The following is a 25,260-nucleotide window of genomic DNA, read 5'->3' as shown; positions in this document are numbered from 1 at the left end:
CAGTGTCAACCTCAAAGTGCCGAGGACGACGACAAAGATTCCTTCAGGAGCACCAGGGCAACGCGTGATGCGTCATGGCAACTGAAGCAGTCTGGACTGCCCATGACCGACCCCTAGATGTGGTTGAGCAGCATCTCTCACCATGGCAACCAATCCGTGTGTGTGACAAGAACGTGAATGGAATTTATCCACTCACTGACATCGCTCTATCATTGTTTCAATGACACTATGGGGCCGATAAGGTCCGTATCCCACATATATTTTATGCAGTAATTCTTAGATTTAATAAAAAATGTGTCACATTTACAGTGGAATCCGTACTTCAATAGCTTCAAATATTTCGAAAGAGTCAATGGGTCTGTAGTAATAACAGTAAAATTGCAGTTGATGTCTGTGTAATCTCTGTGAATTGTCTTGAAGTGAAGCATGGGAAAGCTGCTCCACCTGGTTGTCCTTTTCTTTTCCCCTTGTAGCCTAAAGGGAATATGCACTGTGCCACACCCCCTGTTAACAAAGGCTTGTAAATCCTGCACTGAGGATTCAAGGTATTATTGCCATACGCCCATGATGTCACAGAACGAGCGAGCCACCCTGTTGGAAACTTGGGGTTAAACGCCCCTCAGAACCGTGATTGTTCCACTACAATGCAGCCTCTCGCCAGACACTGAACATTTGGGATGACTAATGGGCGTCATTCTTAAACATCCAGGGGTTGGCTGGCCTGTAGTTACACAGTAGGTCCAGAATGCACCCTGCTCAGTGCTCGCTCTCTCCCGCGCTGTTTAGCTTTACAGAGAGACCAGACCAGATGCCCTTTGGTGTGGATTTGAGCTTGGGCTAACGTATAGGAACCAGAATTTTACAGAATGGGAGAAATTAACATACCACAAAGTATAGGGAGTAAGGACATATTTTGTGTCATCATTTAAATCTGTCGAACCTTCGATGTGTGGAATCTCTATGAAGAACATATTAATTTATTCAGCTGAAGAGAATAATAGAGGCTGTAGTGTGACAAACAGCGCTTAGAATAACATTTGTACAGTATTATTAAAAAGTTTAATACAAAAGAACTCAATCTCTCATTATAAGAAATGGCAAGGTTAGACCTTGAGCTGGGCCGGTAAATGACGTGGTTTCTCTGCGGAACTCAACTGACCTCCAAATTGGACCATGGGAGAATACAGCTGCAAAGCATAACAACCCCTGTATGTTGTCTTGTGGCCTGGAGGACTAAAAACAACACATCTTATATGTAGACTACTGGAATGGGGGCAAAATCAGCCCAATACAGTATCTCTTAGTGTGACTCGATGCACAAAATGGTTCTTTCTTATCATTCCCAACTGCAGTTCATTGACTTCCCAACAGCAGTTCATTGACTTCCCAACAGCAGTTCATTGACTTTTCTGTGAAATTCCACTCTAACCAGCGATGGGGGTGACTTTACCCATGACTTATTTAGGTTGATTAATCTGGTGAACAGATATCACCCAAGAATGTCTATCACAGGTGCTGCACACAAAGAAACCTTCCAGACACACCAAGCTGTATTAAACATAATGAACAGTCGGCACTATAGTATCACCAGGATCAAAATGGGGTTTATAGTTGTACATCACAAAACAACAACTTTTCCAAAGGTCAATAAGGCAACTCCATAACCCGCTGCAAGGCATTATGCAGTAATTTGTTGGTTGCAATGTGGTCCCAGAGCATTTTTTTAATCTTTAAATGTGAAAGACTCCATTTAGTATAATATATTATGTTTCGTATGGTATGTACTCATTTGTGGATGTCCATCACCTATTTCGTCTGATACTGTATGTTAGGAATTACAATTTCTATTATATGTTGCGAATTTGCAAAATGTACAATATGTTACTAATTTGCTAAATGTACAATATGTTACAAACTCTAGCTAGGTGGCTAGGGAAAGGGGAATACCTAGTCAATTGTACAACTGAATGCATTCAACTGAAATGTGTCTTCCGCATTTAACCCAAATTCAGAGGTGTGGTGGGCTGCCTTAATTGACATCCACGTCTTCGGCGCCTGGGAAACAGTGGTTTAACTGTTCAGGTGCAGAATGACAGATTTTTACCTTGACAGCTCAGGGATTTGAGCCAGCAACCTTTAAATTACTGACCCAACACTGTAACCACTAGGCTACCTGCTGCCCTATGTCTAGATGGCTTACATTAGCTCGCTAACGTTAGCTAGGGTTAGGGTTAAGGTTAAGTTTAGCAGTTAGGTTAACCCCAAGAGTCGATGTCCGCACCCCGCATAAATCGAATTAGTATAATACAAAAATCTCCATACAAATCTGTCAGTTTAAGACAGAAATATCTGTTTTGCATTGTGATGCGTATAAATCTACCGCATCCGCCATTGTCGCACTTCCTCATCTGCAGTGGAAGGTGACAGAGCTAGACCAGGAGGCATCCCGAAAATCGCTCTTCCGACAAAATTGTCTGTAGCGTCTGAACGGTTTGGCCTACAAACTATTGTGACCCCTCTATGGAAAGATCACGAACACGATGGTGTTATCTGTTTCCTCTACGACCCCCACAAGTGGGACTCATCTGAAGTCGGTACAGCCGATCTGCCAACTTCTGTCTGTAGGTTCCCAACAGTTTGGGATACACATTAATATGACCCCTCTGCAGAAATATGAGACTCTCACGAACACGTACATGCCAGTTTTGCTCTAGGACAACCACGGGCCTCACAAGACTTGTCTAAAGCAAACGTTATTTATACATCTGTCAGCAATGGGTGTGGCTGAAATAGTCCACTAATAATCCACTAATTTGAAGGGGTGTCCACAAACGTTTTATATATATATAATGTATTTACAGTATATAGACTGTTTAGTGCCAAAAATATGGGGTTACAAAAATTTACAAATAAAAAAGACTAACTTTCCTGATCTTTCTTATATCGCTCAGCTATAGGACAAACGCTTCAGAAGAAACTTCCTACAGATGTTTTTTTGGGGGGGGACTAGCTATCGTTCCATGTAGTGAATTTGTTATTCAATGCGTTTGTATGGGCTAATAGCAGTAAGGACAACAATATTTTTTTTATCAAATATTTTTTTTTATACTTCAAGGGGTCTTAAAATTCTTGATCAAATAGTTAATGATCCTTGGTATGACCTTCTTAAAACAATTCCATATAGTTTAGTAGAACTCACCCGCATCCCAACCCACCCCCTACTCCGGCTTAAAACTATTCCATATATTTTAGTAGAACCCACCCACCCGCATCCCACCCCACCCCCTACTCCGGCTTAAAACTATTCCATATAGTTTAGTAGAACCCACCCACATCCCACCCCACCCCCTACTCCGGCTTAAAACTATTCCATATAGTTTAGTAGAACCCACCCACATCCCACCCCACCTCCTACTCCGGCTTAAAACTATTCCATATAGTTTAGTAGAACCCACCCACATCCCACCCCACCCCCTACTCCGGCTTAAAACTATTCCATATAGTTTAGTAGAACCCACCCACATCCCACCCCACCCCCTACTCTGGCTTAAAACTATTCCATATAGTTTAGTAGAACCCACCCACATCCCACCCCACCCCCTACTCCGGCTTAAAACTATTCCATATAGTTTAGTAGAACCCACCCACATCCCACCCCACCCCCTACTCCGGCTTAAAACTATTCCATATAGTTTAGTAGAACCCACCCACATCCCACCCCACCCCCTACTCTGGCTTAAAACTATTCCATATAGTTTAGTAGAACCCACCCACATCCCACCCCACCCCCTACTCCGGCTTAAAACTTTTCCATATAGTTTAGTAGAACCCACCCACATCCCACCCCACCCCCTACTCCGGCTTAAAACTATTCTATATAGTTTAGTAGAACCCACCCACATCCCACCCCACCTCCTACTCCGGCTTAAAACTATTCCATATAGTTTAGTAGAACCCACCCACATCCCAACCCACCCCCGGCTTAAAACTATTCCATATAGTTTAGTAGAACTCACCCGCATCCCAACCCACCCCCTACTCCGGCTTAAAACTATTCCATATATTTTAGTAGAACCCACCCACCCGCATCCCACCCCACCCCCTACTCCGGCTTAAAACTATTCCATATAGTTTAGTAGAACCCACCCACATCCCACCCCACCCCCTACTCCGGCTTAAAACTATTCCATATAGTTTAGTAGAACCCACCCACATCCCACCCCACCTCCTACTCCGGCTTAAAACTATTCCATATAGTTTAGTAGAACCCACCCACATCCCACCCCACCCCCTACTCCGGCTTAAAACTATTCCATATAGTTTAGTAGAACCCACCCACATCCCACCCCACCCCCTACTCTGGCTTAAAACTATTCCATATAGTTTAGTAGAACCCACCCACATCCCACCCCACCCCCTACTCCGGCTTAAAACTATTCCATATAGTTTAGTAGAACCCACCCACATCCCACCCCACCCCCTACTCCGGCTTAAAACTATTCCATATAGTTTAGTAGAACCCACCCACATCCCACCCCACCCCCTACTCTGGCTTAAAACTATTCCATATAGTTTAGTAGAACCCACCCACATCCCACCCCACCCCCTACTCCGGCTTAAAACTTTTCCATATAGTTTAGTAGAACCCACCCACATCCCACCCCACCCCCTACTCCGGCTTAAAACTATTCTATATAGTTTAGTAGAACCCACCCACATCCCACCCCACCTCCTACTCCGGCTTAAAACTATTCCATATAGTTTAGTAGAACCCACCCACATCCCAACCCACCCCCGGCTTAAAACTATTCCATATAGTTTAGTAGAACCCACCCACCCGCATCCCACCCCACCTCCTACTCCGGCTTAAAACTATTCCATATAGTTTAGTAGAACCCACCCACATCCCACCCCACCTCCTACTCCGGCTTAAAACTATTCCATATATTTTAGTAGAACCCACCCACGCGCATCCCACCCCACCTCCTACTCCGGCTTAAAACTATTCCATATAGTTTAGTAGAACCCACCCGCATCCCAACCCACCTCCTACTCCGGCTTAAAACTATTCCATATAGTTTAGTAGAACCCACCCGCATCCCACCCCACCCCCTACTCCGGCTTAAAACTATTCCATATAGTTTAGTAGAACCCACCCGCATCCCATCCCACCCCACCCCCGGCTTAAAACTATTCAATATAGTTTAGTAGAACCCACCCGCATCCCACCCCACCCCCTACTCCGGCTTAAAACTATTCCATATAGTTTAGTAGAACCCACCCACATCCCAACCCACCCCCTACTCCGGCTTAAAACTATTCCATATAGTTTAGTAGAACCCACCCACCCGCATCCCACCCCACCTCCTACTCCGGCTTAAAACTATTCCATATAGTTTAGTAGAACCCACCCACCCGCATCCCAACCCACCCCCGGCTTAAAACTATTCCATATAGTTTAGTAGAACCCACCCACATCCCAACCCACCCCCTACTCCGGCTTAAAACTATTCCATATAGTTTAGTAGAACCCATCCGCATCCCAACCCACCCCCTACTCCGGCTTAAAACTATTCTATATAGTTTAGTAGAACCCACCCACATCCCACCCCACCCCCTACTCCGGCTTAAAACTATTCCATATAGTTTAGTAGAACCCACCCGCATCCCACCCCACCTCCTACTCCGGCTTAAAACTATTCAATAAAGTTTAGTAGAACCCACCCACCCGCATCCCACCCCACCCCCTACTCCGGCTTAAAACTATTCCATATAGTTTAGTAGAACCCACCCGCATCCCAACCCACCCCCGGCTTAAAACTATTCCATATAGTTTAGTAGAACCCACCCACCCGCATCCCACCCCACCTCCTACTCCGGCTTAAAACTATTCCATATAGTTTAGTAGAACCCACCCGCATCCCACCCCACCCCCTACTCCGGCTTAAAACTATTCCATAAAGTTTAGTAGAACCCACCCACCCGCATCCCACCCCACCCCCTACTCCGGCTTAAAACTATTCCATATAGTTTAGTAGAACCCACTCACCAGCATCCCACCCCACCCCCTACTCCGGCTTAAAACTATTCCATATAGTTTAGTAGAACCCACCCGCATCCCAACCCACCCCCTACTCCGGCTTAAAAATATTCCATATAGTTTAGTAGAACCCACCCGCATCCCACCCCACCTCCTACTCCGGCTTAAAACTATTCCATATAGTTTAGTAGAACCCACCCGCATCCCACCCCACCTCCTACTCCGGCTTAAAACTATTCCATATAGTTTAGTAGAACCCACCCGCATCCCAACCCACCCCCTACTCCGGCTTAAAACTATTCCATATATTTTAGTAGAACCCACCCACCCGCATCCCACCCCACCTCCTACTCCGGCTTAAAACTATTCCATATAGTTTAGTAGAACCCACCCGCATCCCAACCCACCCCCTACTCCGGCTTAAAACTATTCCATATAGTTTAGTAGAACCCACCCACCCACATCCCACCCCACCCCCTACTCCGGCTTAAAACAATTCCATGTAGTTTAGTAGAACCCACCCACATCCCACCCCACCTCCTACTCCGGCTTAAAACTATTCCATATAGTTTAGTAGAACCCACCCACATCCCAACCCACCCCCTACTCCGGCTTAAAACTATTCCATATAGTTTAGTAGAACCCACCCGCATCCCACCCCACCTCCTACTCCGGCTTAAAACTATTCCATATAGTTTAGTAGAACCCACCCACATCCCACCCCACCCCCTACTCCGGCTTAAAACTATTCCATATAGTTTAGTAGAACCCACCCACATCCCAACCCACCTCCTACTCCGGCTTAAAACTATTCCATATAGTTTAGTAGAACCCACCCGCATCCCACCCCACCTCCTACTCCGGCTTAAAACTATTCCATATAGTTTAGTAGAACCCACCCGCATCCCAACCCACCCCCTACTCCGGCTTAAAACTATTCCATATATTTTAGTAGAACCCACCCACCCGCATCCCACCCCACCTCCTACTCCGGCTTAAAACTATTCCATATAGTTTAGTAGAACCCACCCGCATCCCACCCCACCTCCTACTCCGGCTTAAAACTATTCCATATAGTTTAGTAGAACCCACCCGCATCCCAACCCACCCCCTACTCCGGCTTAAAACTATTCCATATATTTTAGTAGAACCTACCCACCCGCATCCCACCCCACCTCCTACTCCGGCTTAAAACTATTCCATATAGTTTAGTAGAACCCACCCGCATCCCAACCCACCCCCTACTCCGGCTTAAAACTATTCCATATAGTTTAGTAGAACCCACCCACCCACATCCCACCCCACCCCCTACTCCGGCTTAAAACAATTCCATATAGTTTAGTAGAACCCACCCACCCACATCCCAACCCACCCCCTACTCCGGCTTAAAACTATTCCATATAGTTTAGTAGAACCCACCCACATCCCACCCCACCTCCTACTCCGGCTTAAAACTATTCCATATAGTTTAGTAGAACCCACCCACATCCCAACCCACCCCCTACTCCGGCTTAAAACTATTCCATATAGTTTAGTAGAACCCACCCGCATCCCAACCCACCCCCGGCTTAAAACTATTCCATATAGTTTAGTAGAACCCACCCACATCCCACCCCACCTCCTACTCCGGCTTAAAACTATTCCATATAGTTTAGTAGAACCCACCCACATCCCAACCCACCCCCGGCTTAAAACTATTCCATATAGTTTAGTAGAACCCACCCACCCGCATCCCACCCCACCCCCTACTCCGGCTTAAAACTATTCCATATAGTTTAGTAGAACCCACCCACATCCCAACCCACCCCCGGCTTAAAACTATTCCATATAGTTTAGTAGAACCCACCCGCATCCCACCCCACCCCCTACTCCGGCTTAAAACTATTCCATATAGTTTAGTAGAACCCACCCACATCCCACCCCACCCCCTACTCCGGCTTAAAACTATTCCATATAGTTTAGTAGAACCCACCCGCATCCCACCCCACCTCCTACTCCGGCTTAAAACTATTCCATATAGTTTAGTAGAACCCACCCACATCCCACCCCACCTCCTACTCCGGCTTAAAACTATTCCATATAGTTTAGTAGAACCCACCCACATCCCAACCCACCCCCTACTCCGGCTTAAAACTATTCCATATAGTTTAGTAGAACCCACCCGCATCCCACCCCACCCCCTACTCCGGCTTAAAACTATTCCATATAGTTTAGTAGAACCCACCCACATCCCACCCCACCCCCTACTCCGGCTTAAAACTATTCCATATAGTTTAGTAGAACCCACCCGCATCCCACCCCACCTCCTACTCCGGCTTAAAACTATTCCATATAGTTTAGTAGAACCCACCCACATCCCACCCCACCTCCTACTCCGGCTTAAAACTATTCCATATAGTTTAGTAGAACCCACCCACATCCCAACCCACCCCCTACTCCGGCTTAAAACTATTCCATATAGTTTAGTAGAACCCACCCGCATCCCACCCCACCTCCTACTCCGGCTTAAAACTATTCCATATAGTTTAGTAGAACCCACCCACATCCCACCCCACCCCCTACTCCGGCTTAAAACTATTCCATATAGTTTAGTAGAACCCACCCACATCCCAACCCACCTCCTACTCCGGCTTAAAACTATTCCATAAAGTTTAGTAGAACCCACCCACATCCCACCCCACCCCCTACTCCGGCTTAAAACTATTCCATATAGTTTAGTAGAACCCACCCGCATCCCACCCCACCCCCTACTCCGGCTTAAAACTATTCCATATAGTTTAGTAGAACCCACCCGCATCCCACCCCACCCCCTACTCCGGCTTAAAACTATTCCATATTGTTTAGTAGAACCCACCCGCATCCCACCCCACCCCCTACTCCGGCTTAAAACTATTCCATATAGTTTAGTAGAACCCACCCGCATCCCAACCCACCCCTACTCCGGCTTAAAAATATTCCATATAGTTTAGTAGAACCCACCCACCCACATTCCACCCCACCCCCTACTCCGGCTTAAAACTATTCCATATAGTTTAGTAGAACCCACCCGCATCCCAACCCACCCCTACTCCGGCTTAAAAATATTCCATATAGTTTAGTAGAACCCACCCACCCACATTCCACCCCACCCCCTACTCCGGCTTAAAACTATTCCATATAGTTTAGTAGAACCCACCCGCATCCCACCCCACCTCCTACTCCGGCTTAAAACTATTCCATATAGTTTAGTAGAACCCACCCGCATCCCAACCCACCCCCTACTCCGGCTTAAAACTATTCCATATATTTTAGTAGAACCCACCCACCCGCATCCCACCCCACCTCCTACTCCGGCTTAAAACTATTCCATATAGTTTAGTAGAACCCACCCGCATCCCAACCCACCCCCTACTCCGGCTTATCACTTTTCCATATAGTTTAGTAGACGTTGGCATTATATGGCCACCCATCCACTCATGTAACCATATCAAATGTAACATATCATACTAAATGGAGTGTCTCGGAATTACATACAGATCATACTAAATGCTCTGAGAGCAGGTTGTTTAAAGAGATACATATCAGGGGTTATAAAAGCATATGGTTGAAAAGATAATGCAACACCTGGGAGATTGTTAGATGCACATCTCTTCTTACCTGACCACGTTGGGGTGTTCGAATGCCTCCAGTTGCCTCAGTACCGCCACCTCACGGATGGTTGAGAGGGGCATCCCTTCCTCTTCCGTCTGTACCCGAACTCGTTTTAGGGCTACAAAGCGTCCCTCGTTCTTCAAATCTCGTGCCTTGTACACCTTTCCATACGCACCTTCCCCAATCTCGGCGACGGGCTCGTACTGTTGTGCTACACTTTCTTTGTCCATTTTTGCGTCTTTTTTCTTTTTCTTGTTGAGAATATTGCGGGGAATCCCAACGAACGTAACGAGCCAGGGTTATTACAAAGCCATCCTCACAGAAAATAGTTGTTGGCGCGTGCAATGCCTAAATTAAAGGAAGACAGAGGTAGCAGAGACATCGTATATGTCTGTCTGTTTTTGGTTAAACGGAGGTCCACAACATTGTGTCATCAAGTTTAGTATTATTCCGACTATCAACACGAGAACCCCGATGCGTTCTACTTGATCCACTCCCACTTCATTACGCGTATGAATCTCTTGTCCTCCTAGTTACCTCACATCACACATCTGGCATCTCTAAAAAAAAAAAAAAATTTTACATAAGTTCTCTAAGTGCAGAATGCAGTACATATTACAACAATAAGGTCATCTTTATGTTCATGCGTAATCACAGATATGTAGACGAATGAGTCAGAAAAACAAGCAAACCAACTTGAAAGAATACAATATAAACTCTGCAAACTCAGTTATAAGTATTATATATTATTATACAAATATTTTTTCCAGCCTCCGATTTCTTTTCCCAAATGTTCCAGTCTATTATGGTTTATTATAGGCGACAAACTTTTGCGAGCACGTGGTTGTCTACTGATTGTATTGTCTGAACTTCCTATAGTCCATTTAACCACATCTCTCATTTTCCATGTCATTAATAGTGTTGTGGTTTAATAATGCAACTTGTTCGGTATGCGATTTTTGCACGGCAACTTTAAAAAAATATATATAAACATTTATAGCCTACAACAATTAAAACATTGCAGCGTCGTAATTGGCAACTCATGCTTTTAAAATATCACAATAAGTACATTCATGCAAAATAATTTTTTCTACACAAAAAGTAAAATATGAATATTTCAGCCTACCTTATTTTATGTTATCAGTGAAAGTCGCAATTGGTCGTGTCCATGAATTTATGAAACATGCCCCCGTTGGATAAATGTTCACACTAAGACACAACACATCACAGATCCCTCACTGTCACGCCGGGCCACACAGGTAGTCGGATGGAGCAGCTTCTGTAACCCCCATCCCTCAGCAGTAGGCTCACCACCTCTGCAACTGCAGCTCAAGCAAAGCAACTATAATACGGGGGGAGGGGGGTATTTTTTTTTACAGAAAAACACAGTGCCTACTGCAACTTGGGGGGGGGGGGGGGTCATAGGACAAAAGCGTGATATATTCTCCAAGCCACGCTTTTCTCAGTTTTTCCCCTTTTTTAACTCTCTTTTCCCCATTTATCCCGGGATATGCAACGCTTGCCTGTGAGCTCCGTCTCTTCTTCGCTTTCCCACGCTGGCTGAATGTGCCTTGACCCCCTTCAGATAAGTTTGACACAGAGCAGGAACATTTCCGCATTCCTCCCGACTACAAAGACTAACCGCCTCCTTTTTCGTTATGTTGCCCTCCTTGATTCTTTATCATTCATAGTTCTCTCTCGGGTTTACCTCAGAGTCAAAACTAGCAGCACCACAGGGGGGAAATCTGGGCGGCAAGAAACGTTTATTTTAATGGAACATTCGATCAATCCGGGCCATTGAAAACTATTCCATTGACAATACACCAGCGGGGAAGCAGGGTGACAAGAACGCCTTTGGCCCATAAGGTCAGGTTCGGTTCAAGGACTTGTGACTTGGGTTGTGTCAGGGGGTGATTCTCCTTCAATGACTGTATGGATTCTCGCAAGGCACTCACCCCTTCTAGGGTGGTCATTTTCAATGTTTTCAATGCTTCATCTTCATGTGAGATGCCCCCCATGATGAGTTTTTTGTGGCCCCCATCAAAGTTGCCCATCCCTGGCCTGGGTGATATTCATTTTGGGAAAAAATAAATACCGGTATGTAAATTATCCAATTAAAATATGTATATTATTATAATTTATGGCACATAAAATAATATAGATGAACATAAGTGTTATGTGTCTTTCAAAATTGGGATGAAAAGTGATTTATCCAAAACTGTTATGAGATTTCTATTAGGCCTCTTTCAGGTGTGATACTACGATATATAATTGAATAATAAAAAACGAAATCAACAATAACTTTTTTGTTTATTATGCATGTCAATGGATATTCTGTTTTTTGCATGTTCTTTAGAATGAATCCATGGGCTTTTGTGACAATCAGTGACAATAGATTTAGTATCTGGTAGCTTATACAATAACTTAGATTTTTTTTTACAATTCTAAATCTATTAAAGTGTCACAAAGTAGCCTATAGCTGTGGGTCATGGCTAGAAAGGATACAGCTTTTGTCAAATTTACATCAAAAGGTTTTTGGTTATTTTTGTTTTTGTTAACCGTAACCATTTTTCTAATATTAACCTAATTATTTTAACCTGCTATGTTAATTATCCTAACCTGCTACGTTAATTATCCTAACCTGCTATGTTAATTATCCTAACCTGCTATGTTAATTATCCTAACCTGCTATGTTAATTATCCTAACCTGCTACGTTAATTATCCTAACCTGCTATGTTAATTATCCTAACCTGCTATGTTAATTATTCTAACCTGCTGAGTAAGTTCTCTTAAGCTGCTACAAAAAGTAAAATCTGACAAAGCTGTATTCTTTCTCGTCAAAACCATTAAAAAAAACCTTTTTCTGGTTCCTGGTCCAACCTGAACCTTTATAGTTTAGACTGGAGCATAACATGACGAGACTTGATGTCAGATTATCCACATGAAAGATGCCTTAGTATCATACCTTTCTTTAAAGGAGAAGATCAGAGCAGGAGACGAAAGTTCCAACAAACATTTCCTCAGAAAGTTATCTTGTGTACTGCTATCATTTTGATGAAGTGTGAAAAAGAATGTAAGACTTTTGATTGTCATGTAACGGTTGTCGTTGGTGGAAGAAGGAGAGGACCAAGGTGCAGCGTGGTACGTGTTCATAATTATTTGAATAGCACACTGAAAAATACAAAAACAACAACGTGAAGGGTGGGGGTGGGGGGATTGGAGGGCAAAATGATGTCTGAAGTAGCCAATCCCACCCACCCTAGCCAATCCAAAATGCATCATTAGCATTACAAAGAAAGCACACAATACAGGCAACGCATTCTGAACCAATAACTATAAACGTGGACATTTCTATTGTAGCATCATCATTGTCTGCTTCACATGAACGCTGAGAGAGCCATCCCCCAGATGTAATACATTAGAATGCATGCTCCTTCTTGGGCTGAAAAACAAACCAATGAAGTTCCTCTGTTGTGTGTGGTAAGTAAGTACAGACACACATGCACACACACATTACCATGCTCATTGCGATTGTAACGTTGAAACATGAATAACTTTCTCACATTATTCTCAAAAATCATTACTCAAAAACATTGTTGTAAACACAGGGCACATACGCTTGGGAATCTCCTATCTATAAGTCTATGAATGTTAATGTTAATGTGGTTATTCTATTACTATAGATTCATGCATAACACAGAGGTGAAGGTGCTATAACACATAGGTCAAGGTGTTATAACTCAGAGGTAAATGTGTTGTAACTCAGAGGTAATTGTGTTGTAACTCAGAGGTAAATGTGTTATAACGCAGAGGTCAAGGTGTCAAATCAGAGGTCAAGGTGTCAAATCAGAGGTCAAGGTGTTATAACTCAGAGGTCAAGGTATTATAACTCAGAGGTAAAGATTCTATAACTCAGAGGTAAATGTGTTATAACGCAGAGGTAGATGTGTTATAACGCAGAAGTAATTGTGTTGTAACTCAGAGGTAATTGTGTTGTAACTCAGAGGTAAATGTGTTATAAATCAGAGGTAAATGTGTTATAACTCGGAAATAAAGTTAGAATTCAGAGGTAATGGTCTTATAAGTCAGAGGTAAATGTATTAGAATTCAGAGGTAAAGGTGGTATAATTCAGAGGTAAATGTGTTATAACAGAGAGGTAAAGACTCTATAACACAGAGGTAAATGTGTAATGACTCAGAGGTAAATGTGTTATAACAGAGGTCAATGTGTCAAATCAGATGTCAAGGTGTTATAACTCAGAGGTAAATGTGTTATAACTCAGAGGTCAAGGTGTTATAACTGAGAGGTAAATGTGTTATAACTCAAGAGGTAAATGTGTTATCAGTGGTGTAAACTACTTAAGTACAAATACTTTAAGTACAACTTAAGTCGTTTTTGGGGGTATCTGTACTTTACTTTACTTTACTAATTATATTTTTGACTTGGACTTTTATTTCATTACATTCCTAAAGAAAATTATGTGCTTTTTACTCCATACATTTTCCCGACAATCTTTACTTTTACTCAAGTATAACAATTGGATACTTTTTCCACCACTGTGTGTTATAAAATACAGGTCAAGGTGTAATAACACAGAGGTGTAGAACAACAGTAATGGTGGAACACAAGCTGATAAACAAAGTAGGTGATTTAAATGCTCCTTGAGTTTAGTCCTCAATAACTTCTCTGTTGTCCCCTCAAGAGGAAGAAGCCTGCTCTACCGCCATGTTAATCATTTAAATAGTCCCACACGACAGTTCAAACACAACATTAGTCACAGTGAATACCTTTGTGCCAACATGTACACTATACCACAGAATCTGTAATGAAAGTATAGTTTTCACAGAAATAATGGAATGTAGTTTGTTAACCAGACACACCCTTTTGGATTTTGACCCTCAATGAGATATACTATGAAAAAACAAGTATATTGTTCCCGTCCCCGTCCCCGTCACCGTCCCCGTCACCGTCACCAACCCCGTCACCGTCCCCGTCACCGTCACCGTCACCGTCACCGTCACCGTCCCCGTCCCCGTCACCGTCACTGTCACCGTCAACGTCCCCGTCACCGTCCCCGTCCCCGTCCCCGTCACTGTCCCCGTCACCGTCACCGTCCCCGTCACCGTCACCGTCCCCGTCCCCGTCACCGTCACAGTCCCCGTCACCGTCCCCGTCACCGTCACTGTCACCTTATGACAAATCTTGGCAAGAGAGTTAGGTAGTTATGGATAAGACATAATTTACACCCTTCTAGCGGCCTGAACGTTGTGGTGATTAGACAGTTGGTCTCTTTAACCCGAGGCTTAGCATGGATACAGTGATATCATAAGCCTGGCTGGAGAGATAAAGTCGTCAACCTCTTAGTTGGAAAACTCACCAGCTCTACTGCTTATGTTTTGATCATCGCTCCTGCCTTCTGTTGAGATAAACTAGAGATCAACTGTAAGGTTGGGTCTCAGGTCAACGACCTACAGTATAACTATGATCATCGCTCCTGCCTTCTGTTGAGATAATCTAGAGATCAACTGTAAGGTTGGGTCTCAGGTCAACGACTTGTGAAGTTGACTGAATAAAAATAATCTTGTTGTCGCACTAGATAGATTTCAGTGCATTTATAAGCCATGTGGTTCTCCCCCTCATGTACCAGCACCCTAGCTTTCACTCTTCTCTTTGACTGATACACTCACTGTATTAGTCTACTTTCACGCTTTGGTAATAACCAAACGTACTGTATCTGAACGTCTGAGGGCGCAATTCACTCAAATCCGCATTGCAGTATCATATCGCAGTACCATGTCATTCTTTTTTCCTATGGTCAAATATAATAATATAGGGGCCTCCCGGGTGGCGCAATGGTTAAGGGCGCTGTACTGCAGCACCAGCTGTGCCACCAGAGAACCCAGGCTCTGTCGTAACTGGCCGCGACCAGGAGGTCCGTGACGCGATGCACAATTGGCATAGCATCGTCCGGGTTAGGGAGGGCTTGGCCAGTAGGGATATCCTTGTCTCATCACTCACCAGTGACTCCTGTGGCGGGCCGGGCGCAGTCCACGTTAACCCAAGGTTGCCAGGTGCACGGTGTTTCCCCCGACACATTGGTGCAGCTGGCTTCCGGGTTGGATGCGCGCTGTGTTAAGAAGCAGTGCAGCTTGGTTGGGTTGTGTATCGGAGAATGCATGACCTTCAACCTTTGTCTCTCCCGAGCCCGTACGGGAGTTGTAGCGATGAGACAAGATAGTAGCTATTGGATACCACGAAATTGAGGATACAATAAAAAATAAATAAAAAATAATAATATAATTGTTTTGATCACGCAGACTGGGATATATTCTGGGAAGCCTCTGAGAATAACATTGACATATACACTGACACGGTGACTGAGTTCATCAGGAAGTGTATAGCGGATGTTGTTCCCACTGTGACTATTAAAACCTACCCAAATCAGAAACCGTGGATAGATGGCAGAATTCACACAAAACTGAAAGCGCAAACCACCACATTTATCCATGGCAAGGTGGCTGTGAATATGGTTGAATACAAACAGTGTAGTTATTTTCTCCATAAGGCAATCAAATAGGCAAAACGTCAGTAGAGAGACAAAGTGGAGTCACAATTCAAAACCTCAAACACCAGACGTATGTTGCAGGGTCAACAGACAATCACAGGTTACAAAGACAAAACCAGCCATGCGGCCCGTTCCCAAGGACAGTGGGCTCTCGTACTCCCTGGCCAACGTGAGTAAGACATTTAAACAATGCAATCGCCATCGCACTTGACACTGCTCCCTCCCATCTGGACAAGAGGAATACCTATGTAAGAATGCTGTTCATTGACTATAGCTCAGGCTTCAACAACATAGTACCCTCCAAGCTCATCATTCAACTCAGGGCCCTGGGTCTGAACCCTGCCCTGTTCAACAGGTGGTGAAGGTAGGAAACAACACCTCCACTTTGCTGATCCTCAACACAGGAGCCCCACAAGGGTACGTGCTCAGCCCCCTCCTGTACTCCCTGTTCACCCATGACTAGGTGGCCACGCATGCCTGCAACTCAATCATCAAAGGAGAGGTTATTTTCCTGGCACTACTCCAACATGGCCCTCAAATCCTCCCTGTAGGCTGTCTCGTCATTGTTGGTAATCAGGCCTACAAAATCAGGCCTACACAACAGTTGTAGACCTGATTACCAACTATGACGAGACAGCCTGCAGGGAGGATTTGAGGGCCATGTTGGAGTAGTGCCAGGAAAATAACCTATCCCTCAACGTCAACAAAACAAAGGAACATGGACTTCAGGAAACAGCAGAGAGAACCCGCACCTATCCACATCGTCAGGACCGCAGTGGAGAATGTGAAAAGCTTCAAGTTCCTCAGCGTACATATCACAGATGATCTGAAATTGTCCACCCACACAGACAGTGTGGTGAAGAAGGCGCAACAGCGTCTCTTAAACCTCAGGCGGCTGAAGAAATTCGGCTTTGCTCCTAAGACCCTCACAAACCTTTACAGATGCACAATTGAGAGCATCCTCTCGGGCTCTATCACCACCTGATAAGGCCACTGCACTGCCCACAACCGCAGGGCTCTCCAGAGGGTGGTGCGGTCTGCCCAAAGTTTCACCGGGGGAACACTGCCTGCCCTCCAGGACACCTACAGCACCCGATGTCACAGGAAGGCAAAAACGATAATAAAGGACATCAACCCATCCAGAAGGCAAGGTCAGTACAGGTACATTAAAGCTGGAACTGAGAGACTGTAAAACAGCTTCTATCTCAAGGCCATCAGACTTTTAAAAAGCCATCCCTAGCCGGCTACCAGCTGGTTACTCAACCCTGCACCTTAGAGGCTGCTGCCCAAGACACTGTACATAGACATAGAATCACTGGTCACTTTAATAATGGAACACTAGTCACTTTAATAATGTTTACATACTGCTTTACTCATTTCATATGTATATACTGTATTCTATTCTACTGTATTTTAGTCAATGCCACTCCGACATTGTTCTTCCAAATATTTATATATTTCTTAACTCCATTCTTTTACTTAAAATGTTTGTGTATTGTTGTGCATTGTTAAATATTACCGCACTGTTGGAGCTAGGAACACAAGCATTTAGCTACATCTGCAATAACATCTGCAAAATATGTGTATGCGACCAACATAATTTGTTTTGATCTGCCGATGTCACACTTCCGCATCTGCGGTGAAAGGTGACAGGCATCTTGAGACTCGTCTGAGGTTGGTACAGCCAATCTGCCAACATCTGTATGTAGAGTCTGAACAATACACACTAATATGACCCCCTGTGAAAAGGTGAGACTCTCTCGAATGTCACGACTCCTACCGAAGTATGGCTACCCTTCCCGTTCGGGTGGCGCTCGGCGGTCGTCGTCACCCGCCTACTAGCTGCCACTGATTCTTTCCTCCCCCTCCTTGTCTGTTTATTGGTCACACCTGTTGTGTATTTGCTGATTAGTTGGGCTTTATTAGCCAGCCTGTTACTCGTGTGCATGTCTGTGGGTTATGTGTTTCCCATTTCGTGGGTTTTGCTGGACAGTTTAAGTCCCCGTGTTTGGGGCGTTTGTTTTATTGTACACCCTGTGTTATCGTGGGGTTGGCTTATGTTCGCCGTTTTGTGCAATAATTAGCACTACCCTGAACTCTCTGCTTCCTGCGCCTGACTTCTCACCCACTACACCCAGAACGTTAAACTGAACACATACATGTCTGTTGTTTTGGTCTAGAATAACCACAGGACTCACAATACTTGTCAAAAGGTCCCCCGGAACCAGTTGAAAAAATGTGTGGAAGTAAACGACATGACCAAAGTATGTGGACAATATGGAGTTGGTCCCCCCTTTGCTGCTATAACAGCCTCTTCTGGGAAGACTTTCCACCAGTTGTTGGAACATTGCTGTGGGGACTTGCATCCATTCAGTCACAAGAGCATTAGTGAGGTCGGGCACTGATGTTGGGCGATTTGGCCTAGCTCCCAGTCGGCGTTCCAATTCATCCCTAAGGTGTTCAATGGGGTTGAGGTCAGGGCTCTGTGCAGGCCAGTCAAGTTCCTCCACATCGATCTCAACCAACCATTTCTGTATGGCCCTCACTTTGTGCACGGGGGCATTGTCATGCTGAAACTTTTGCCACAAAGTTGGAAGCACAGACATGCCTAGAATGTCATTGTATGCTGTAGTGTTAAGATATCCTTTCACTGGAACTAAGGGGCCTAGCCCGAACCATGAAAAACAGCCCCAGACCTTTATTCCTCCTCCACCAAACTTTACAGTTGGTATTATGTTTCGGGACAGGTAGCGTTCTCCTGGCATCCCCCAAACCCAGATTCGTCTGTCGGACTGCCAGATGGTGAAGTATGATTCATCACTCCAGAGAATGTGTTTCTGCTCCAGAGTCCAATGGCGACAAGCTTTACACCACTCCAGACGACGCTTGGCATTGCGCATGGTGATCTTGGGCTTGTGTGCGGCTGCTCTGCCATGGAAACCCATTTTATGAAACTCCCAACGAACAGTTCGTTCTTGTGCTGATGTTGCTTCCAGAGGCAGTTGTTTGGAACTTGGTAGTGAGTTTTGCAACCAAGGAAAGACAATTTTTTAAACACTATGCTCTTCAGCTCTTGGCGGTCCCGATCTGTGAGCTTGTGTGGCCTACTACTTCACAGCTGAGCCGTTGTTGCTCCTAGATGTTTCCACTTCACAATAACAGCACTTACAGTTGATCGGGGAAGCTCTAGCAGGGCAGAAATTTGACAAACTGACTTGTTAGAAAGGTGCCATCCTATGACGGTGCCACGTTGAAAGTCACTGAGCTCTTCAGTAAGGTCATTCTACTGCCAATGTTTGTTTATTCAATCTTGGTTTCATCAGACCAGATCATCTTGTTTCTCATGGACTGAGAGTCTTTAGGTGCCTTTTGGCAAACTCCAAGCAGGCTGTCATGTGCCTTTTACTGAGGAGTGGCTTCCATCTGGCCACTACCATAAATCACTGATTGGTGGAATGCTGCAGAGATGGTTGTCCTTCTGGAAGGTTCTCGCATCTCCACAGAGGAACTCTGGAGCTCTGTCGGAGTGACATCGGGTTCTTGGTCACCTCCCTGACCGAGGCCCTTCTCCCCCGATTGCTCAGTTTACCCGGGCGGACAGTTCTAGGAATAGTCTTGGTGGTTCCAAATTTCTTCCATTTAAGAATGATGGAGGCCACTGCTTTTTTCGGGACCTTCAAATGCTGCAGACATTTTTTTTTACCCTTCCCCAAATCTGTGCCGACACAATCCTGTCTCAGAGCTCCAAGGACAAATCTTTCAACCTCATCGCTTGGTTTTTGCCCTGACATGCACTGTCAACTGTGGGACCATATAGACAGGTGTATGCCTATCCAAATCATGTCCAATCAATTGAATTTACCACTGGTGGACTCCAATCAAGTTCTGTAAACATCTCAAGGATGATCAATGGAAACAGGATATACCAGAGCTCAATTTTGAGTCTCATTGCAAAGGGTTTGAATACTTATGTTTAATAAACATATTTTTTTATATAACACAGATGTCGCTGGGTCAATTGTGCGCCACCCTATGGAAATCCCAATCGCTGCCGGTTGTGATACAGCCCGGGATTGAACCTGGGTCTGTAGTGATACCTCTAGCACTGCGATGCACCACTGGGGAGGCCCTATATATTTGTTTATACTTCAAGGGGTCTTAACGTTTAAAATCAAATAGCAAAAAGATCCTTGTTATGACCTTCTTAAACAATTCTATATAGCTTAGTATAGCCCACCCTCTCCCGGCTTAGACAGGGCGTAGACTCTTATGGGTAAAAGATGGAGTCTGCAGTAGGGGGAAACTGTGCTAATGGCCGCCCACCACCACAGTTATTGTTTTTGTTGCTGAGCTGAGGAGCGTCGCTCAGCATGGTACAAATGGGGGACCTGCAGCACATATTGTTCTCTTCTATCGGTTGTGCAATGATGTCAGAGGAAGTGGCTGTTTCCCCGTTAAGGATTCCAGCTTTAAAACAACTGCAATCTGTCACGTTCTGACCTTAGTTCTTTTGTTATGTCTTTGTTTTAGTATGGTCAGGGTGTGAGTTGGGTGGGTGGTCTATGTTCCGTTTTCTATGTGTTTGCGTTTGGCCTGTTATGGTTCTCAATCAGAGGCAGGTGTCGTTAGTTTTGTTGTTTTTGTTCGAGTATTCGTTTTCATTAAGAGAGAATATGAATCCCCACCACGCTGCACCTTGGTCCTCCTCTCTATCTCCCAACGACGAGCGTTACACAAGCAGACATTTTGAGAGACTGCTGTACTAATTATGGGGCTTACTCCATGTAGCCATGTCTGTTTGAGGTCCATGAAATGTTTGACTGTTTGAAAATACAACTCTTCTATTGTTGTAAGGCTTCTATTTCAAACAAGTACTATTATTGGAAATGTTTGCTTGAATGTGTTAAGTCATGTTATTGCCTGTAGGGTTGTCGAGATCCTTGGGCAGACTGCAACTAAAGGGAGTTTGATAATAGTTTTGGGTAAACTCTCCTCTCAGGTAGAACGTTCCAGAAATCAGACATATTTAGTACACAAAGACACTGCAGTGCTTTGGCAGATGTGATTAAATCTGGCCCTAAGTAACAGGTGAGCAACTAAGTATGAATGGGTTATCTATTGTGGTGTAGATGTCCACGGGACACCTTAGGTGTTTAACCCTTTATGTGTCCCACATGGCTCCCTATTTTGCTATATAGTGCACTATTTTAGACTTTTGAAAAGTAGTGCACTACATAGGGGACACTGTCACCTAAACGGTGTGATCCACTGCCCCAAGAGAGGTTTGGGTGGGCAGCAGCTGCTGTTCAACCATCCAGGGGAGAATGATAGCCGACTCCCAGACCACACACACACCCACACACAGGACCACTCGTCTACACACAAGCCCTGTACTCCAGAACTGCTGCCCCTCAGATCAGCTTTCACACCCACACACAAGCAGAGACACAAATACACCCACACACAAGCAGAGACACACACACACACACACACATACACACACACACACACACACACACACACACTCACACACACACACTCACACACACACACACACAGTATGACAACTGAAGGGGAAGTCCAGCAGTGATTGGAGACTTTATTGTAAAGAAGCACAGCTGTCACCATGAGACTGACTCACAACTGGTAAGGACCCCATAAAGATATTGGATACCTTGGCCTATTATACAGTAAGTGCAGAGGGGTTTTCCTTAGTAGTCATGGTCTTCAATTAGCATACCTTCTCATCAAACAATCATGATTTCCTAGCTGAATGATGCCGTAAAATCTTTACATACGCTATATGTCAAATGGGTTTATTTAAAAAACTGGATTTGAGGGCATCCAAGCATGACTGATGAGGTTGGAACAGTCCAGTCTTTCGCGATTTCTTACACACTTGTTGCGGAATAAGCCAAATAAGACACAACATATGGCGATAAACATTTCACCCCTGTCAAAATGAAACTCTGCAATCAAAACCTAACAATCATTTTTCAAAATGGCATTTTTGCAACAGAATGATACACACAGGTACCATTTCAATGAACACAAAAATAGAAATGCTTCAGAAAAAAATGTATACAGCTTATTTTTTTTGCCATTGCAGGTTTTTAGAGCAAAAAAAACACAAAGAATTACAGTACTCAACAACAAATGTTACTGTAAACTCACGGAAACAAAAATAATTACAGTAAAATTACAGTGCAATGGTAAAAAAAAAAAAAAAGATTGCAAGGGATTGTAAGGGATGGGGTGGATGGTTTATGGATCCCGCCTTCTGTTAGGGTCTGGCCACATCACCTCATCCACATCACAAGCAATGTCATCCCTGGGTAGGCAACAGGAAAAATATCGCCTTCTGACCCCACCTCAATGTCTCCGCATGCCTCTTCCATTGCTTTCAGAAGAGGCAGGCGGGCATGTGGTTGGCAGTCATACACTTTCCAACGACAAGCCGAAAATAATTCCTCAATCGGATTGAGAAATGGGGAGTAAGGGGGTAAGTATACAACTGAGAAGTTATTGTGGTTGGTGAACCAGTCCCTGACCAGAGCAGCCCGGTGGAAACTAACATTATCCCAGATGAGAACAAACCTGTGTTGCTCTGGTCCGTTCTGAACAACTGCATTATGTAGTGCATCCAGAAATATGATAATGTGTGCAGTATTGTAGGGACCGAGGGTGGCGTGGTGATGGAGAACTCCTTGCAGACTAGTGGCGGTGCTCAAGGTGATATTTCCCCCTTGCAGCCCAGAGACATTCACAACGGCTCTGTAACATTTCCCCCTCGCAGCCCAGAGACATTCACAACGTCTTTTTGTCCTGTAACATTTCTCCCTCGCGGCCTCCCGGGTGGCGCAGTGGTTAAGGGCGCTGTACTGCAGCGCCAGCTGTGCCATCAGAGTCCCTGGGTTCGCGCCCAGGCTCTGTCGTAACCGGCCGCGACCGGGAGGTCTCTGAAGAGGATCTCTGAAGGTCGCAGCCCAGAGACATTCACAACGGCTCTTTGTTCTGTAACATTTCCCCCTCGCAGCCCAGAGACATTCACAACGGCTCTGTAACATTTCCCCCTCGCAGCCCAGAGACATTCACAACGGCTCTGTAACATTTCCCCCTCGCAGCCCAGAGACATTCACAACGGCTCTGTGATATTTCCCCCTCGCAGCCCAGAGACATTCACAACGGCTCTGTGATATTTCCCCCTCGCAGCCCAGAGACATTCACAACGGCTCTGTGATATTTCCCCCTCGCAGCCCAGAGACATTCACAACGGCTCTGTGATATTTCCCCCTCGCAGCCCAGAGACATTCACAACGGCTCTGTGACATTTCCCCCTCGCAGCCCAGAGACATTCACAACGGCTCTTTGTCCTGTAACATTTCGGCCCCAACGCCTGGTTTTAGCTAGATTGAATCCAGCTTCATCAATGAACATTAACTCATGAGGCTGTGCAGCTACATCAAACTCCAGGACTCTCTGTAACAGAAAATGTTTACACTGTACCGTGAATATGGTGTAACTCAAAACACAGGACCACAATGTCTACATTTTGACACAAGGATGGGGGTGGGGGTGGGGGATGGGTTGGGTCAGACACGTTCAGTCAAAACTACAAGCTACAGAATGGGGGCACCTGCCTAGGTCACATACTGTCAAAACTATAAGCTATAGAATAGGGGCACCTGCCTAGGTCACATACTGTCAAAACTACAAGCTATAGAATGGGGGCACCTGCCTAGGTCACATACTGTCAAAACTACAAGCTATAGAATGGGGCACCTGCCTAGGTCACATACTGTCAAAACTACAAGCTACAGAATGGGGCACCTGCCTAGGTCACATGCTGTCAAAACTACAAGCTACAGAATAGGGGCACCTGCCTAGGTCACATGCTGTCAAAACTACTAGCTACAGAATGGGGCACCTGCCTAGGTCACATACTGTCGAAACTACAAGCTATAGAATAGGGGCACCTGCCTAGGTCACATACTGCTTCGTCTGAATGTATCTATGCAGTGCCAATAGAACACAATCTACTGCCATTACTGTATTACAGTATAGTACAACAACACTTACTTGCACATAGTCATAGTGAAGGTCTTTGACTCTAACACTGTTCCTCTCAAATGGAACCCTGTACAGCTGCTTCCTCATAAGTTGGTGTTGACGCAAGATGCAGCAGAGTGTCGACATACTGACACGGTTGATACTATGGAATGTTGTGTGATCTGCAATGATTTGCTCTCGTAGTTGATGTAGGCGGATGGTGTTGTTTGCCAACACTAGGTTGACAATGGCCAGTTGATGGGTGAACAGACGTTGCCTTCCACCCTCAGGAGGTCGTCTGGCAGTTCTGTAGAAAATGCGAGTATATGATGTCGTTGGTTAGGTTCTTTTTTTACACACTATACTGTCATACTGTCATACATCAAAACTGTATTACATGTACTTCACAGCACTATACCTATTTTTTGGTTCACTGAGGAGCATAGACCTAATGTTGAAGGACTACATTGTATTGTACTGTGATGCAGAATGATGTGCAACAATTACATACAGTGCCTTGCGAAAGTATTCGGCCCCCTTGAACTTTGCGACCTTTTGCCACATTTAAGGCTTGAAACATAAAGATATAAAACTGTATTTTTTTGTGAAGAATCAACAACAAGTGGGACACAATCATGAAGTGGAACGACATTTATTGGATATTTCAAACTTTTTTAACAAATCAAAAACTGAAAAATTGGGCGTGCAAAATTATTCAGCCCCTTTACTTTCAGTGCAGCAAACTCTCTCCAGAAGTTCAGTGAGGATCTCTGAATGATCCAATGTTGACCTAAATGACTAATGATGATAAATACAATCCACCTGTGTGTAATCAAGTCTCCGTATAAATGCACCTGCACTGTGATAGTCTCAGAGGTCCGTTAAAAGCGCAGAGAGCATCATGAAGAACAAGGAACACACCAGGCAGGTCCGAGATACTGTTGTGAAGAAGTTTAAAGCCGGATTTGGATACA

The 25,260-nt window shown here is 44.7% G+C and overlaps 2 protein-coding genes and 1 pseudogene across 3 annotated transcripts in view; 1 reads left to right on the top strand and 2 right to left on the bottom strand.

The window, feature by feature from the left end:
- cdk6 (cyclin-dependent kinase 6) overlaps nucleotides 1-11,243 on the bottom strand; it is a 90,874-nt gene extending 79,631 nt beyond the window's left edge. The window contains exons 1-2 of one of the 2 annotated variants that reach the window (XM_021572661.3): nucleotides 10,797-11,243; nucleotides 9,677-10,018 (exon numbers count right to left, since the gene is read on the bottom strand). In XM_021572661.3, coding sequence (XP_021428336.1) covers nucleotides 9,677-9,900 — 224 coding nt within the window. In that variant the 5' untranslated portion in view covers nucleotides 9,901-10,018; nucleotides 10,797-11,243. Of the gene's footprint in view, nucleotides 1-9,676; nucleotides 10,229-10,796 lie in introns of both variants that reach the window. The other variant, XM_090209194.1, reaches the window with a different exon arrangement.
- A 1,792-nt stretch (nucleotides 11,244-13,035) lies between these two features.
- LOC110496644 (HEPACAM family member 2) overlaps nucleotides 13,036-25,260 on the top strand; it is a 53,169-nt gene continuing 40,944 nt past the window's right edge. The window contains exon 1 of the mRNA XM_036953421.2: nucleotides 13,036-13,151. The gene's annotated coding sequence lies outside the window, so the exon portion shown is untranslated. The remainder of the gene's footprint in view (nucleotides 13,152-25,260) is intronic.
- Nucleotides 22,417-25,260, bottom strand: part of LOC149975629 (uncharacterized) — a 5,745-nt pseudogene continuing 2,901 nt past the window's right edge.

The sequence above is a fragment of the Oncorhynchus mykiss genome, chromosome 18 (assembly GCF_057628025.1).
Source record: "Oncorhynchus mykiss isolate SJ-2025 chromosome 18, ASM5762802v1, whole genome shotgun sequence".
Classification (NCBI taxonomy): Eukaryota; Metazoa; Chordata; class Actinopteri; order Salmoniformes; family Salmonidae; genus Oncorhynchus; species Oncorhynchus mykiss.
This window is presented reverse-complemented; position numbering and strand designations above follow the sequence as displayed.